At 37.0% G+C, this 13,704-nt stretch overlaps 1 protein-coding gene and 1 long non-coding RNA gene across 10 annotated transcripts in view; both read right to left on the bottom strand.

Annotated features, from left to right (window-relative positions):
• Galphaq (G protein alpha q subunit) overlaps positions 1-12,018 on the bottom strand; it is a 30,980-nt gene extending 18,962 nt beyond the window's left edge. For 2 of the 9 annotated variants that reach the window (XM_069502119.1, XM_069502118.1), the window contains exons 1-5: positions 11,879-12,018; positions 9,443-9,645; positions 5,616-5,800; positions 3,815-3,969; positions 850-978 (exon numbers count right to left, since the gene is read on the bottom strand). In XM_069502119.1, coding sequence (XP_069358220.1) covers positions 850-978; positions 3,815-3,969; positions 5,616-5,800; positions 9,443-9,645; positions 11,879-11,904 — 698 coding nt within the window. In that variant the 5' untranslated portion in view covers positions 11,905-12,018. Of the gene's footprint in view, positions 1-313; positions 443-849; positions 979-3,814; positions 3,970-5,615; positions 5,801-9,442; positions 9,646-9,725; positions 9,887-10,118; positions 10,425-11,662 lie in introns of those variants that run through there. The other 7 variants (XM_069502116.1, XM_069502120.1, XM_069502121.1 and 4 more) reach the window with 6 other exon arrangements.
• The window catches only part of LOC138403084 (uncharacterized), a 356,408-nt gene that overhangs the window by 40,710 nt on the left and 301,994 nt on the right, over positions 1-13,704 (bottom strand). The window lies entirely within an intron of this gene.

The raw sequence follows: 13,704 nt of genomic DNA on the forward strand, positions 1-13,704 counted from the left end.
AGAAGATACCATTTTAGAAATAATTTATTTCTCCTTAAATATAAATTTCAATGTTAACATGCACAGGAAAACTCTCTTTTTACCATCTTTCTATTTCCTTTTACGTGGTACGAATAAAAATAAATAGGCATATTCTAAAGGTATAATTACACAAGTAGTCAAAGGGTCGCGACATAGCATTGCCAAGGGGCGTGACATAGCATTACTAAGGATTCGTGATATTGGATTACTAAGAGGTCAAGACACCAGTGCCAAGGTACCGCTAGTTAGCGTTCATAAGGGGAGACGACCTACACATGTACATCGAACGTACCTAAAAATTATGCCGTCAAGGTCGAAAGGATACTCAAGAATACCGGTAGTGGGCTGTCGAGCTCGAAGAATATCCTGCTCAGTCGGTAGATAGTCAGCAGCCTCAATTCTAGCCATATCGCTTAGATAACTGTAAATTCATGCAACTTACTAATGCATAAAACATACAGGCATGTTATACAGAATAAAGTCCAATGCAAATTGTCTCTTTGAGGCAAATAAACAACATTTTTTTTAATCAATAAATTACGATATTACGCAGGTAACTCCACCCCGATTAATTATTAGTATCACTTTGCAGTAAATCAACTTGCTCGAAATGAACATCCGAGCAAGTTATTTCATGCATTGCCAATGTAAAAACAATTTGCATTTTTGTTTTCTTGGTCAAACCCTGTTAACAATAAATATATGAAACATGAAGTATGAAACAGTAAGAAATAGTAAGAAACACATCAACATGCAGTTTTAATCCTGATAGATAAAGAAACATGCAGTTAAGGCGAAGCATGCACGTCTTACATTCAGCGCGTTTACCTAAATCTTATCTCTTCCAAGTCAAAGGGGTATTCAATGATACCCGTTGTGGGCACTCTCACACGCAGAATGTCCTGTTCAGTTGGTAAGTAATTTGGTGCCGCGACGCGGTCGATCTCCTGTAAGTAGCTATAGGAAATTGGGAAATTTAGTAACGAATATAAAATTGTCCCTTATTTTAAGCACCTTCACCCACCCTTTATTTTTTATACTAAAAAAGCAAGTCAACAAAGGCCTATTTTATAGAGGCTTTTTGATATTTAAGGCTGAACAAAGTTAATAATAAAATAAATTTTGTAGTTAGAGGGTGTTGCTAAACTATTTCTCATTCTTAAAGTATTGCTCTTGCACTAATTTAAAAAAACGTACCACCTACGCTCATAAAATAACCAAAGTTCATGTTTTTCGCATGAATTATTAATTTACATCGGCGTCGTTGATGAATCAGCCTCTCTATCAGTTAGGGTGACTTATTGCTGTATTGACCCTAAATAGATTAGTTTGCGCGTACTGCAGATAAACCTATGTCACTTGCGGCTTTCCCACTAAGGAGATATAACTAAAGACTCCCACCACTCTTAAACGTTTAACTTGTTGCTGAGATCGCCGCGGCGTCGAAACATATTTGACACATAGATTCGCTGCATCAGCGTTAATATGCGAGAATTAGAAGAATAGCACTAATGGCACCGATTTTGTTGTCTTTCTCTGAACTAAATTTAGAGATCTGCATCTTTTTCTTTTTACCATTGCTAAAAAAGGGTGGAAATTAATTTTACATTTAAAGACTAAATTTTAGTGCATGTTAAAAATATAACAATAATATCGCGAGTGGCAGCTAAAGTCACGCGGTTTGAAATCTTTAAATTAAATTTAAAACTGCCAAACTGTGTCTGTTCTTTTCATATTACATTAGTAAGAAGAGGATGCAGATACTCTAAAAGTTGTGCTCAGAATCAGTACCAATATTTACAAAAGATCGGATCCTAAATTATGCCAAATGGATCCGAAGTTCGACCTCAGACGCCTTGCTTCTTCACTGATGCGAAAACTATATGGAATTCTCCGAATCTAAAGATTCACATGTCAATGCACATAGCATTCAAACACTCAAATATACGACTTGATTTAAAAAACTGTATTGTAAATGTTTGTAGGTATATGTAATTAAATTAAAAGGATTTCACTATCGTATTACGAATAACTAATTGAATTACCTCCGTACTGGAGTTAATGTTGTTTCATATACATTAAGTTAAAAAGCTAATGATTTTTGGAATCATTATGAACATCAGATGTCAAATCAATGGCATCAAACTTCTAATTATCACTATTGCTATCATCATCACATGTAGTAGTATTGAATTTAAGGAGTAACGGCGGTTATTAACTCATCCGATCAGAGTTCGTGAAAATACGTTACTTTTTGTTTTGTATGGGAGCTTATGACATATTATGTCGTAGATAATTGCTGGTATTCTCATGGATGACGGATAGAACTCGGATGACGGAAGTGCAGTGCGTAATCGCCGTTACCGTTGCTAGAACAGCTGTATTTTTACCCGAGCAAAAAGACGGATGTTACAGGTATATACGTTTGATCGCTTCGTCTGTCTATCAGGGTATCTGTCTGTGGCATCGTGGCACTCAAACGGATGGACCGATTGGTATTCATTCTTTTAGAAAATATGAAAGCCTGGTTAACCAAGATGGTTCTTAGCTGTTTGATTAAACTATGTTCATTCGTTTAAGGGAATATCAGTGCTTTTCGTAGCCAACTTAAGGATCTCAGTAATTTTTTGTTTTTTTATATATTTTCACTTGTCTAATCAAATCAAAATCTACCTATTTATTAAGTAGGCAGAAATTCAATCGGATATTTAGAAAAACAACAGTTATCAATGTCATTAATTACATTAGTGTATGAATGAAAAAATACCATTTATCGATGATCATCTATCTATCGAAAATCTATAGTATAAATAACTTCATAAATAGGCATTTATGAAGTTATTTATACTATTGATTTTGATATGACGATGATGTGATCAAATTGATCTACTAACGGCTATTTTCATAACAGGTGACATTGTTTTCTTCGTTATCGTGTGATGATGATTTCATTGAATAGTGAGGCAAATGTTTTTGATAATAATGAATGGTAGACGAGTTACATAATATATTTTCATTTACGTACCTAAGAAATTGGGACCGCCTCTTATAGATGTATGAAAATAATTCACAAAAAACATGACATTTAATTTAATCTATCCCTAAGACTGTGATCCATAGTGCGTAATTTGATTTTTGACAGTACTGAAATGGATAAATAAAACTGGAAATAAACAGTACGCTGGAAGACGTGTGCCCAACAGAATGAGTTATTTTTTGTGCCGTTTCGAAGAGCTTCACTGAGCGTACCGGGAATTAACATTTACACTTTGTGTCAAATGGTCACTATGTTGACGGATGTCTCATCACCAACATTTAGTACGCTCTGAGTATGCCATCTCCCATCTCAATCTGTGGCGGACTGTAGTCGTTAATTAGTTATATTTATAATGGTTTAAACGATAGATTGCTCGTCATGTACCCGGCGGCGGCGTCCGCGTTTTGACATGAACACACACTGGCGCCGATTCTGTTGTCTTTCTCTAAACTAAATTTACAGTATTTGCATATTTTTATTTTACATATTGCTAAAACGGGACGGAACGGAATTTTACATTTGAAAACTCTAAATTTTAGTGCACGCTACAAATTTAAACAATAGGCTCGCGACTGGCAGCTAAAGTCACGCGGTTTGACGGTTCTAAATTAAATTTAAAAGTGTCAAACTGTGTCTGTCCTTTTCATATTACATTAGTAAGAAGACGATGCGAATACTCTAAAATGTAGGTTTGCTCTGAATCAGTACCACTATTAGGATAAGTTAAATACTAAGTTGAAGTAACTATGTACTCACTATTTGGCAGAGTCGGTGAGCTGGTATTCTCGCCTGCGGTCGTAGCACTCCTGTATGCCGGAGTCGGACCACAGCGCCTTGATCGCTTCCACGTAGGGGCTCTCGAACGTCGTCACGCTCTCGTAGTCGATTGACGATATCAACTCCGCCTTTTCCTGAAAATTTAAACAATAATGTATCATAATTGAATTCACTTCCACTAATACCTAACGAGTACAGTGCCGAGTCAGTGCCCTCGGCCGAGTACTCGGTTGGTATAAACACTTACGAGTGCTCGGCGCAATTTCGAAATACGTATAAACGGCCACCACAGCACTGTCTCGGCCGAGTGACATTTTACTGTCTCGCTTCACTACTCGGTAGGTGTAATCAGCCCAAAAGTGTTGGGATGATTCTGTTAGGACTTGTGAAATAAACAAAGTATTGTATTGTACTGTTCACAGATTCACAGTACGCGGCAGAAAATAATGTACATCGACCTTCAGAAAGAGATAGCGGTTTTGTAGAGCATTATCTCTGAGCGAAAAAACATCACATAGGTATGAGTGACAGAGACAGCGCTCTACAAAGCTGAAATCTCATCCTAAAGGTACCACCCACCCACCACTAATTTTTAAAGTAAAACATAAAACACATCTAGTAACGCAAGAAATGAATGGTTCGAAGAAGAAACCCTTGTAGGATCACTTCATTATCTCACAAGGGTATCAAAACCTAAAGGGTATTTCCCGTTGACCCAGAATCATTAAGGGTATAAAGCAATATCTTATAGCAACAGTAAAGGGAAAATGCGAAACCATAATATTATGTAGTTATATCATAGAATATGCAATTACAAATTTAGATTTGCAATTGAAGGTAATTTCAGAAACACACAAATTATTACACGTTACAAAAGGCCGGCAACGCATCGGCGGTTCCTCTGGTGCTGCAAATGTTCATGGGCGGCGGTAATCACTTAACATCAGGTGACCCGCCTGCTCGTTTGCTCGCTATATCTATTTAAAAAAAAAAGTAGAACAATCGGCGAGTCCGAAAAGTGTTTGCAGAAGTGTATCTGAATAAAATGATTTTGATTTGACCTCACCGTAAAGTTATTACTAATTACTGATTATAATATAAATGTCTTACTAATGGACTAAGAGCCAGCGCGTGCCAGACCTTCGTTTTGCTTAGACTTAGACAGAGTTAAAACGAGACAGAGCTATATCTCTCACATAAGTCCGTCTCGTTTTAACTCAATCTTAAGTCTGAGCAAAGTCAAAGTGTGCACTATAGATTTCAGCCCTAGACTGCATACATATAGTGCTTCCTAACATTTTAATATGTCACGATGGTCGCAGATTCGTGGCCTTACAGGAAACATGGAGTTAGGACGTTGAACAGTTAAATAAATTACCGAATTGGACGGATTTCCATATTGTATTTTGAGTAGGTCCATGGCACGTATCATGCTCTGCATCGCCATGAAGATGTTCTGGTAGACGAGTTTATGACACAGATATAGCGCTTCCTAACATTTTAATATGTCAAGATGGTCGCAGGTTCGTGGCCTTACGGGAAACATGGAGTTAGGACGTTGAACAGTTAAATAAATTACCGAATTGGACGGATTTCCATATTGTATTTTGAGTAGGTCCATGGCACGTATCATGCTCTGCATCGCCATGAAGATGTTCTGGTAGACGAGTTTATGACACAGATATAGCGCTTCCTAACATTTTAATATGTCAAGATGGTCGCAGGTTCGTGGCCTTACGGGAAACATGAAATTAGGACGTTGAACAGTTAAATAAATTACCGAATTGGACGGATTCCCATATTGTATTTTGAGTAGGTCCATGGCACGTATCATGCTCTGCATCGCCATGAAGATGTTCTGGTAGACGAGCTTGATGAACCCGCGTTTGTCCTCGTCGCTGTAGCCAGAGCCGTGGATGATTCTCATCTGCTTGATGAAAGTTGATTTGCCGGACTCGCCAGTGCCTGAGGGCAAATGCGAAATGATGTAAGTGAAATTGGAAGCTAAATAGGTATGTAGACTTGAATAGCGACGTATATAGCCGCACTGCTGCAGACAAAACCTTTAGTTATTCCAACTTTTTTTTTAATTCTATATTTTATTTTGGGGCTTTTCTTTTTAAAAAAAGAATGCTACCGCCATCGTTCCCCAAACTAACCGTCCACATTCAACTTATTTTATAAAATATAACAATTATCCTAATTTAAAATCAGAAAGCACCCTGGCTGCCTCTGAAGTAGGGACAGACAGAATGACCACAATTTAATTTTTTTGTGTAATCTTACCCTAAATTCACGGTTTTCAGATTTTCCCCCGAATGTCTGCTATAAGACATACCTACCTGCTTAATTGTCATGATTCTAGGTAAACGGGAAGTACCCTGTAGGTTTCTTGACAGACAGACAGACAGACAACAAAGTGATCCTATAAGAGTTCCGTTTTTTCTTTTGAGGTACGGAACCCTAAAAATGTGTAAATGTGTTCACGAAAAATGAATTTACTCAATTACATATAGATGGCGCGGTCCGTCATTATCTTGCAGTGTTCTACATAATAGTGTTAGCTATATTTCGTACGATGGTACGGAGTACTTCGTGTTCGAGTCCGACTCGCGCACATGATCGGTTTTTTTAGGGTTCCGTACCTCAAAAGGAAAAACGGAACCCTTATAGGATCACTTTGTAGTCTGTCTGTCTGTCTGTCAAGAAACCTACAGGGTACTTCCCGTTGACCTAGAATCATGAAATTTGGCAGGCAGGTGGGTCTTATAAACTCTCTGAAAACCGTGAATTTAGGGTTAGATCACACAAAAAACATTAAATTGGGGTCATGGACTAATAATTAGTATTTTCAACATTCGAAGTGAGCGACTATATCGAGTGGGGTGTCATATGAAAGGTTGATTCAGAGATTGAACAGATTTTTATTTATTTTTATGCATCATAGTTTTTGAATTATCGTGCAAAATGTCGAAAAAATACGACTGTAGTACGGAACCCTCATTGGGCGAGCCTGATTCGCACCGGTTTTTTAGGATGACCACGCAATAAATGTGGCATTAAATAAAATTACAATTTTTATTGCGGTGAGGTCGCGTTAATAAGATTGAAGTTCAATTCTTAAAGTGTCGAGCATTTTAAATGAGCTACGCCAGAAGACTCGCTTCGTCGCCCCTTCAATCAGCTTCATCTACTCGAGCTTCGTTTCGCTACAGAGGTCGTCGTCAACGGTCTAGCCACAACATAATACAATATAAGTACATACCTACTTAAATTAGTAATACTAACTTACTTAATTTAGTAATGCGTTCAAGAGCAATATCTTTTAAATAACTAGACATTTGTGGAGGGATATGTGACACAGTACTGACATAACAATATTTTAGAGCTGTGATAGGTCAATGGTTAAGACGTCCGAATAGGAATTCGGGAGGTCGGGGGTTCGACCCCAGGCACGCACCTCAACTTTTAGGAGTTGTGTATTTTAAGCAGTTAAAACTTAAGTATCACTTAATTTAAGCGCACAAGAAAACATCGTGAGGAAACCTGCGTATTTAAGACTTTTCCGTAATGTTCTCAATATATGTGAAGTCTGCTAATCCGCAGTTAGCTAGCGTGGTGGACTAAGGCCAAACCCTTTTCATTCTCAGACGAGATCCGTGCTCAGCTCGTAAAACGCAAATAACAAGTTCGTAAACAAATAATTAGTATTTTCAATTTTCAAAGTATACCTGTACAGTGTACATTCTAAAACAGATCTTTATTTATTTTATACATAATAGTTTTTGATTTATCGTGCAAAATGTCGAGTACGGAATCCTGGGTGCGCGAGTCGCTGACTCGCACTTGGCCGGTTTTGTTTATTAAACCCATACCGCTTTGGTTTCTACACGGCATCGTACCGGAACGCTACTATACTATTGTATTATTAATAAATATGTGTCATAATTAACAAGCAATGCGAAATGTAAGTAACTAGCAGTTGCCTGCGACTTCGTCTGCGTAAAATTTCTGGTTTCTAATGAGATTAGAAATTTTCCCGCTGCATAAGGCCTCACCTTAAGGTACGGAACGGAACCCAGAATACCTAAATGCCGATTTTCATCCCTAACTTCAAAGACATAGGACTTTCATATAACCTTCAATCCTCATTTCAGCCCCTTAGGGGGGGATTTTCGTAAGATCCTTTCATATTTGATACTGCCCCCTAGAATGAACCTACGTTCCAAATTTCAGGTTAAAATAACAATAATTAAAACTTTCATCCGCTATTATTTTTACTTATACAGATTTATATTATTTAAACTTATTAACTTAAATGACGATTTTCAAGTCTCTAACTTCAAAAATATAGGACTTGCATATAACTTTCCACTCCCCATTTCACCCCCTTAGTTCTCAAAACCGTTTCTTAGCTGACACCTAGAAGGAACCTACCTTCCAAATTCCAAGTTTGCAGGCTTTATAGTTCCTGAGATTTCGTGATTAGTCAGTCAGTGAGTAAGTGAGTGGTATTTCGCTTTTATAGTATTAAAGCAATGAGAAATGTGGTGTAGAGAGAGAGAAAGAGGCTTCTATCGTCTAATTATAATATCAGTGATCAGTCAGGGACCAGATTTTTGACATTATGTTTAGATAATATGTTTTACTACATGTTACACCAATAAGTATTACTTACAACAAACAACAGATATGCCAAATGTGGGATCTTTAAGAATTAATTACTTATATATATTCCTCCTCATTGTTTTAAGTGTGAATATCTATTTTAAAATATGACTCTTATTACTGTCCTATAATAACTATTAGGCAACAACTGTGGTCTAATGACTTAATCAAAAAAAATTAATAATTATGTACCTACTCTAAAAATATGAATTTACTTCCTCTAAGACAAGACAAAACATAGTACTATGTTAATTTATGTAATCCATATCCATATATTAATATTGTAAATGTGAAAGTGTGTCTGTCTATTTACTAGTTTTTAGTGTCCCATCTGTTTAACCGGTTTTTATGTTTGGTACAGCCACTGGATTCAGGCAGCGCAAGGCCGTGGCGTGTAGAAGTGCCTACAAGAGACCTATGTCCAGCAGTGGACGTCTATCGGTTGATGATGATGACAGAATCTTTGTTTAAACCGATTTTTAAAGACCGGTTAAACAGATGGGACACGAAAAACTAGTAAATAGACCGACACATTTTCATCCCGCATCCGGTAGTAATTGATTTAGAATACCATTTTTCTTTTTGAAGTTATTGTGCAATGGTGGGTTTCAGTATACTAGGCTACAATAGTTGAAGCGAATGTTAAATAGAAGGAATAACATTTCACAAGTAAGTGCCTCTGCTTGAGCGAGAGGGACGGAGGGGGCCACACTAGTTGCATATCTGTAGGTATATATCTAGGTAGGTGTTTACAGGACATAATACTTTTAATTATTTATATTGTTAACAAAACTTTGATGGTTTGCTTAAAAGGCCCATGATTATTACTTACTTAATTTGGAGTGAAGATGGTACAGTATCATAATACCAACCTCAAATTATTATGGACTAAATTATTATGAGTAAGTACTATAAATTATAATAAGTAGATCATCTTACCAAGCAGAAGTAGCTTGAGCTCTCTCCTGGCATCGCGTTTGTCCTTTCGGAGTTGCCGCTCTATTTCCTGGTTGATTCTCTTTTGTTCCTTGGCTTCTTCTGACATGCAGCACTCCATGTTTTCTCGAGGCGGAGGCCGCAGTCCGTCCTCTCGCGCGGATCCCTGTCCCTTCGGCAGGCCTATCAACCGAGGCACACCACTCCTAAAAACGATATATCTTTACACTCACTGCATGACGGACACGTTTATTTTCCGACACGGCGAATACACTAATTCACACACCGACTCGATGGCACGTGAACGATCATCCGATATAAGATCTAATAAATCCTAAAACCGACAATCCGGTCACTGGGTGTGGTGACTTATGATCAGTCATATACATATACGCTTCTGTCAACTGCCGACATAAACACTCCGAAATCCGTTTATATACGAGCGTCGAACCTTGCGAACCGACTGTTTAATCTCATTAATGTAACTAGATTCAAGAAACCTATTGCTACACCCCGCACCAGTTTAATAATATAATTAATACTGTGAACAAACAGCAATCTGATGATACCTAGGCAATCTACTGATAACTAGAATAGCCTATGTCTAGGTTACGATGTGATATGCCGTGCTCTGCTTATTTAAACACTTTTTATAGGTATCTTCGCCCGTGTTACCTACCCGAGTATATATCCATAGGGCACGATCAAATCTTTCACTCCAATTTATTGCACTAACCACGATTTTATTCACTCAAGTCATACAACGTCCGCCTCTCAATATGGCGCTGGGAGATTTTGGGCGAAGTAACAACTGCGCGTGCGTCGTGCCAGTATTAGCAAATAATAAATAGTTAGCAGTAATTCGATCAAGCAATACAAAAATTGTTTAATGTAAAATTAAATTGTTCCGGATAGTTTTCTTTGGTCGATTTATAAAAATAGGATTTTTAATTTTCATTCCCACATCAAATCGTGTGACTGTCATAGATGTCAAAATCTAAAATTGACCCAATTTTGATCTTACAAATGTCATTTCATTAGGTACTCTACTTAATCTGTGGTGCATTTTAGTTTTAGGTTCCGTAGTAGGTATCTAAAATGAGAAGAAAATGAGGAAACCTGGTTTTAGCCAAAAGTGCACCAACACCGCGCCAGACGCCAGTAACTAGGTATCTATGTATTAGGTCTTATCCCATTGTAAAACTAGTAATAAACATAATATTTTGAATTTTCACAGTTAATTTATTATTTTAATAATTAAGTAGTTGTTTTGATTGTTACCAAATCAAACCATACAAAACAATACCATAGGTACCTAATAATAAATTATTAATCCTGTTATCTGCTATGGAGGCATGATGGTTCATTTAGCAGAAAACGTAGGTATTTATATTTATTAATTTAGTTAGTTACTGAATACTATCTCTATGATCTACCTAGGTAACTAGTTACTATCAAACCCAAGTGAGGTTATAAAAACAAGTGGCAATTTCCGTAACGTTGCATGTTTCTAAAATCACTAAGTTTTCGTTAGTTTAATAACGTAAGTAACTAGTTAATTGGCTAAAAAATTATTTGCTAACTAATCACAATAAAATTGATAGACCGGTATAGTTAGTTAATAATAAATATGTTTTAGAATTTTGTTGAATTAAAAATATATAGTAAAAACTTAACTAAATAAATCTAGTATCAAAACCAGGCGAAGTTACAAAATAAAACAACAGGTGACATTTTTATTATTATTTTTATAATTTTATTATGATTTTAATTTTCTTATATGAACATTTCGAAATCTGCCTTGTATTCTGCCGGGAGGCAACATTCTTCCCGTAACAAAACATCTCACGCTTTCCCTTAGCTTTCCACTACTCGTTTATAGGATCGCATTAGTGTATTACTTTACTCTATGGATCGCGTTTTCTTATTAGTCTGTGTTCGGAAGTTCGCAACTGCGTTATGGCGGGATTTTTAAAACTAAGTAGGCGATGGGGGCGATGGACATGAAAAAGAAAATATTCCATATCGCAGCATATCGCAGAGCTCTAATTAAAAATAATTACGTAGTATGGTATTCATTGTTGTCAGTGTATAGGTAAATAATTAAATCTCTAAAACATCTATCTTATTCCCTTCTCTTTTAAAGTAAAATAAAAAAATATTATTTTGACATACTACTCGAGTAAACTACAGCAATATTTATATTTACATTTGAATACTTACGATGTTTTTCTTCACTGAGTTAATACAAAACAATAATTTAAGAAGAACTTCGGAAGAGCCACCGTTCAAATTGCACTATTGATGGTTATTTGAGACAAAGTTTGAAGGACGTTTTGGGTTCACAATCCAGTAACAAGGTAATCATTAGGTAAAAAACTTCTATTCACTTCCATGTTCCTAATAAACAAACGGACGAAACAAGTATGAAGCACTAACTTAAAATTTTGGCTTATTGTAAACATATAATATAACAGTTATTCATTTTTAATCTCATTATAATATCGGTACATAGGACACACAACACACATTTTCGCATTGTTGTTAATGGTCACACCATATGTAGGCGACTGGGAAACCTTGCCACCTAATCGCTGTTATATATATGAGATGGTATACGTCAGAGGATTTAAGTAATATATCTATTTCAGAAGCTGTAAAAGTGTCGCCGAGGTAGTTACAGTTAACTCTAGTCGCATGCTCGTCCTAGGCAAGGATTAACCTTGCACTTACCAGTACAAGCAGCTACAGCTGCTACTAAAACGTCGGGCATGTCATGCTCGGTATTTTAAGGCAATGGTTACTAAGATGTTTTATGCATCGTGTCCTCTCATTTTGGTGTCTTCAATCCGCACTTGATCAGCGTGGTCAGTCTATATGGCCAAACCTGAGAGGACACTCGTGCTCTGTATTGAGCCGGTGATCGGTTGATCACTATGATGATGATGTATGGTTGAGGCTGCTCAGTAATAAGTGATATTTAAGCCTGTCTGTATACGAATTTCTCTTATTTCTCTAACGATAGTTTCTCTTATTTCGGTGGCTAGTTCTATCATTTCGATGGCTAGTTTATCATTTCGGTGGCATCAACATTTTAAACACTCATTCTCATGAGTTTATAAGACATATTTTGATAGAATTAAATAAGAGAATAAACTACAACAAGAAGAACAATAAACCATAGTTCAGAAAAAACTTAATACCTACCAGCCTGACAAAAAAGTCCACCAAAATTTAAGAAAAAACGGCTTGTTGAAATTGACTCACCAATCTGTTTCTTATGCAATAAGCACAATCCTTAAATGCAAACGCTTTTCACGGCCTATCCGTTTAAATCTGCCTATTTGCGAATCTGGCGAATCCAAAATCCATCCAATACCGAGTAAAGGATTTTGACAAAACATTTTGGTACAGAGAGAGCTTGCGTTCCGGGGACGAACTAAGTTGGTTATGACCTTGAGATATTAAAAAAAACCTGAATTCACGCTGAAGTTGCGGTTATCATCTAGTAGGTATTATCATAATTTCATTCATTGTAGGTAATAGATAAGTAAGGGTCCCAGACATAGGTACCTACCTACTTATTCAATGAGAGCCCCGGTCGGTTGGACCAGAATATAGTCGAACTTGGGTTTGAACTTGGTTTGGGTTTGACTATATACTCATGTATTACCTAATTAGTATTACTTACATGGGTTCGACTAAGTATATAGCTGAGGTCTTAATTCTAGCTTCTAGCCTAGACCTAAATCCTAGTATTAGGATTGAGGGCCAGACGATCGAAAACTGACGCTGAATAGCCTTCTATTTGTGACTAATTTTATACTGTAAACTAAACAAAAATGGCAGGTTTAATGTACATAATTTCTTTTAGAAAACACTTTTCTAACATTGGGATTTGCCATTGGTTCAGCTGCCACATATTCGAATTTGGCTGGGTATTGGCTTCATGCGTTGCTATCCAAAAATCTCGGCACACTTTTAGGTAACGAAAGTTTTCGTGTGGCTCTAGGTCTCAGATTGGGAACACAACTGTGCCATCAGCACAGATGTTCGTGTGGAAAAGAGGTTGATCACTTTCGAATCCACGGACTCTCTTGCCTGGTAGGCTATTAAGGCATGGCTCTCTTAACGATACGATCAAAAGGGCTCTTGCCAGCATAGACATTCCTGCGCTCATTGAGCCGGCAGAGATTAGTCGGGATTAGATGGCAAGAGACCTGATGGACTGACGGGACGGGACGGGAAGGGCGCTAATGTGGGAC

This window comes from Maniola hyperantus, chromosome 12 (genome assembly GCF_902806685.2).
Source record: "Maniola hyperantus chromosome 12, iAphHyp1.2, whole genome shotgun sequence".
In the NCBI taxonomy this organism is placed as follows: Eukaryota; Metazoa; Arthropoda; class Insecta; order Lepidoptera; family Nymphalidae; genus Maniola; species Maniola hyperantus.